The sequence below is a fragment of the Oreochromis aureus genome, linkage group 11, assembly GCF_013358895.1.
Source record: "Oreochromis aureus strain Israel breed Guangdong linkage group 11, ZZ_aureus, whole genome shotgun sequence".
NCBI lineage: Eukaryota > Metazoa > Chordata > Actinopteri > Cichliformes > Cichlidae > Oreochromis > Oreochromis aureus.
Window position 1 is genome coordinate 38,901,713 of NC_052952.1, and position 4,535 is coordinate 38,906,247.

General features: G+C 50.8%; 1 protein-coding gene across 1 annotated transcript; it reads left to right on the top strand.

Moving 5' to 3' along the window:
* The first annotated feature begins 310 nt into the window (after positions 1-310).
* On the top strand, positions 311-2,954 carry LOC116327623 (thioredoxin-interacting protein-like). The gene is made up of 7 exons (XM_031749255.2): positions 311-569; positions 1,126-1,201; positions 1,277-1,424; positions 1,599-1,811; positions 1,895-2,041; positions 2,131-2,433; positions 2,570-2,954. The coding sequence occupies exons 1-7, from the start codon at positions 311-313 to the stop codon at positions 2,615-2,617; spliced, it is 1,194 nt and encodes a 397-aa protein (XP_031605115.1). The 3' UTR covers positions 2,618-2,954.
* Positions 2,955-4,535: the final 1,581 nt, after the last annotated feature.

Genomic DNA, 4,535 nt, shown 5'->3' on the forward strand with positions numbered 1-4,535 from the left:
ACAGAGTTCCCTGTAGCAGAGGCTTGGCGACTTCACGCTGTTCTCACGTGCTGCTCGGAGGGTACCGGGACCCCCGCCCCTCCTGCGGTATAAAACGGGCCGGGGTTGTTTACAGACAGAATCACAGACGGTACCGACAGCCTGGCCGGTGGCACTTCCAGTTCTCTAATTTAGCAGCTGTCCTGTTTCATTAAACCCCTATTTCATTTTATTTTCGCGCCTCAGTGGTGGTTTCTCCACTAACCGGACATTTCACCGTCGCTCCGTGACACTCTGACCCCTTGACTTCCGGTCCGTTCCGGCCGTCGTCATGGTTCTGTCCTCGGCCAGCAGGCTGCGGTTGTTCCGGGTGGTGTTTTCCGAGCCCGGCCGTGCCTTCTATAGCAGCGGGGACAAGCTGTCCGGCTCCGTGCAGCTGGAGGCCGAGCAGCCCTGCAGGGTGGCCGGCCTCCGCGTCACAGCCGCTGGCTGCGCGCTCGTCCAGCCCCGCAAGAAGCGCGGGAGGAGCCAGGAGGTGGAGTACTTGAAATACGAGGAGGATGTGCGGCTGGAGGAGGCGCTTAGCCCAGGTGAAGCTCCGAGATCAGACAGTAGAGGAATTAGTTTATCAATACAGGTATCGATTCAAAGCTCGCATAAAAAAACATGCGGAAGAATCTGAATGTGCCTGATTTTAGGATTTCCTGCAGTCTGTCAGTGATACACTGATTTTTGAACAGCCTCACAGAGACTTCAGCTGCTTTTATTTTGAAATGAATGTGAACAGAAACAGGATTAAAAACAGAATAAAAGCAGGGAGGCCACGCCCCTAATAATACAAACTTTAATTGTAGTTATAAAAACCACTGAACGAAGGAGGAAATGGTCTACAGGGACCAGAGCAGTGTCTGCTTCAAGGCTGTAAACATGTTCATTTTAACATGGGAGTCTGCGGGGCCTGGCTCACTGCTGCCTCTGCTGGACTCCAGAGGAACTGCAGGATGTGAGACCCAGACAGGATAAAAACGAAAAGAAACACAGAAAGTCGCTCTTTTTACTCCCAAGGAGTAAAAGCTCCATTTTCTGCAGTCAGAGCTCTAATGTGAAACAGGAAGTTCCTCATTACGTGTTTCCTGTGTGTCTCAGACTCTGACGGCTGCTTCCTGCTTCCTGCCGGTAAAACTTTCAGCTTCCAGTTCGGCTTCGAGCTGCCGCCGCCCGGGTGAGCTTCCAGTCCTGCCGCTGCTTTCTGATGGCGTGTTGATCATGCTGCTGATCGCCACTGCTCTGTTTTCAGGCGCCTGGTGTCGTCCTTCAGAGGGAAGTTGGGCTCCGTGCGGTACTACGTGCGGGCCGAGCTACGCCGGCCGTCCGAGCATGCCCTGCAGTGTGAGAAGGAGTTTGAGGTGGAGGAGCCGCTGGACATGAACCGAGCCGACCTGCTGGTACGAAACGCCCGGAATCAAACTTCAGACAGGAAGTAGATTCTGGTTAATGCGCATCTCCTGTCGCTGACTTCCTGTTCCTGTTCCTGTTCTAATCCTTGCATAAGTCCATGCAGCGCAGCTCTGCTGTGAGATGTCACCTGTGCTGCTCACTAACTCCTCCCCCTCCCTTAGGCGCCGGTGGCAGCCTCCGCTCAGAAGAAAGTCACCTGCATGTTCATCCCTGATGGCCAGGTGTCCATTAGCGCTCAGATCGACAGGAAGGGCTTCTGCGAGGGCGAGGACATCTTCATCAACGCCAAGTTCGAGAACACGTGCTCCCGCATTGTGGTGCCGAAGGCCGCCATCATCGCCAAACACTCGTATGCCATGGACGGACGCACCAAGGTGACGCCCTAACCTTTACGTTCACTTTCAGACATGAGTCCCATGGGATAGGAAGTGTGACCTGTGCGGTTTCCTGTGTGCAGGTGTTGCGTCAGAAGCTGTCGGCGGTGCGAGGAAACCACATCATTTCTGGGATGTGCGACATGTGGCAGGGCAGGACCATCAGGGTGCCCAAACTGAAGCCCTCTCTGCTCGGCTGCGACATCATCCAGGTCGACTATGCCCTCATGGTGAGAGACCACTAATGTTGTCATAAGATCAGAAGTAAAATAAGTAAAATGGAATGATGCAGGCTTAACCTGTAGCCCCACCCCTTTAGATATACCTGCACATCCCCGGCAGCGAGAAGCTGTCCCTGGAGCTGCCACTGGTCATTGGGACGATCCCGTTCAGTGGTGTGGGCAGCCGGACGAGCAGCATGTGCAGCCAGGCCGGCTCCAGCTGGACCTCCTTCCCCTCGGCCCCACCCAGCTACAGCAATATCCACCGCGACCTCAGGGTGGACGGCCCCCGCACGCCGCTGCTCCATGACTACGACGGCACCGAGGACGATGACGAGGAGGGCGGGCTCATAATGAGAGCACCTGAACTTCACTGCCCCCCTCCCCCCGTGTACAGTGAGGTGAGCGCGCCAGTTTGGCTTAGTGTGATCTCAGCGACAGCAGCAGCACTTTGGACGCCGCAGGGTCGTTTGGCAGTATGCTGTTGGCTAATCCTGTCCTGATGATGTCATTCATTCATTTTCTTTCTCTTTTCAGGTAGATCAGAACTCTGAGAACTCCTCTCAGGTGGTTCCCATCTTCTGAGGACAGCGTCCCCTTTAAGTGGTCCAACGCCTGTCCCGTCTCTCCATCAGGACACTGGCTGAGGGCGGAGCCTCAGCTCTGCATCGAGACCTGACCTGACAGCCATTCCCCTCTGATTCAGCTGTTTCCTGTCAGTGAAAACAGAGAAAATCTTTGTTCTTTTTTAGATATTTGTTGTTGCATTATTTACTGTAGTAACAGGAAGTTAACCTGTGTGTAAGATTTTGTAAATAAGAGCCTATTTTTATTTTTTTTTTATCTGATTAATGAGTCGAAAATGTTTGGGTGTTTTCACAGTTTGTTCCCAAACAGCAAAAAATAAAGCAATCATAAAGAATGTTGACTTTTATTCATTTTCTTTTTGTTGTAGAAACTAAATATTGCTACAGTTTCATGAAATGAAGATGAGTACAAAAACTGGAAAAAACAGCCTCAATGGCAAAGTGCAGTGCCCCGCCAAAGTAAAATAGTGTTGGCCCCGCCATAATAAAGTACAAAGCAGGGCTGTAAGATGAATTTTTTTGTGCTTTCAGAATTAAAATACTTTCTGAAAGTGTTCTCCTGTAATGATGATGATGATGATGAGGAGCTTAGAGGAAAATTACGTTTAAATGTCTCGGATTCTCCACTTCCTGTTTGACGGTGAGAGGGGCACTTCCTGCTCTGTGATTTAAACATGTTCAGGTTTACTTCACGACAGCACTGTCAGTGCAGCTCTCCTCACCCCAGCCAGTTCCGGCAGATGGCCCCGCCCACCCTTAGTCTGGTTCCATCAGAGGTTTCTTCCTGTTAAAAGGGAGTTTTTCCTTCCCATTGTCGCCAAAGTGCTTGCTCACACACGTGGTCGTCTAAATGGAGTTTCTGTGTAACACTGTAGAGACTCTACAGCACAGGTGTCAAACTCCAGGCCTCGAGGGCCGCTGTCCTGCTTGTTTTCCAACTAACCTGCCCTTATAGCTTCTTATTGGCAAAGCACACCTGATCCAGGTAATCAGCAGCAGGTAGTTCAGGGATATCTCAAAACAAGCAGGATACTGGCCCTCGAGGACTGGAGTTTGACACCCCTGCTCTACAGTGTAGAGTCTTTGCCTGACAGTATAAAGCTCCTTGAGCCGGCTGTTCTTGTGGCGGTGCTAAAATTGAGTTGAACTGCCCCCTGCTGGCAGGAGAAATTAACACGTGACTGAAACATGTCAAATAAACAAGAAAAAACAGTCCACACATAACATCCAGTGATGCCTGACACAGAGGACCACAAATGTGTGTGTGTGTGTGTGTGTGTGTGTGTGTACTGAAGTGGGTGAGAGGTCAAACAGATGCATTTCTGAGCAGCACAGGTGCATCTGTATTTTTAACTTCCTGTTTTTCCTGGAAAGATGAGGACACGCTGGACAAGGGCGTTTTTAGAAACCACTGACTCACTGAAGTGTATGTGTGTGTGTACACGTTTAGACGACTTTGTGAGGACAGAAAATTGGCATGCCACTATACTATACAGTCCTTATGGGGACATCATGTCTGTCCCCGCGGGTTTGAAAGTAATTTTGAGGCTCAAAATGTGGTTTTAGTGTCAGGGTTACAGCTGGGTTAGGCATTCATTTTTGATGGTTAGGGTAAGCAGCTGGGGAAAGCATTATGTGAATGGGATGTCCTCACTAAGATATGAAAACCAGTGTGTGTGTGTGTGTGTGTGTGTGTGTGTCAGCGGTGGTGTGTGATTGGCTGAGGGTCAGCGTGACAGCGTCTGAGTCAGCCACCCACGTTTCCAGCTCTGCTTCCACTTTTAGAGCCTGCAGGCAGAAAGCAGGGCAAAGGTCAGTAGCACAGCCTAATGTCTGAATCCACACGCTGCACCTGCAGCTCCACCCTCACCTTAACGACAAAAGGTCAGCAGGTCGCTAACGAGCCTCTGCTTTAT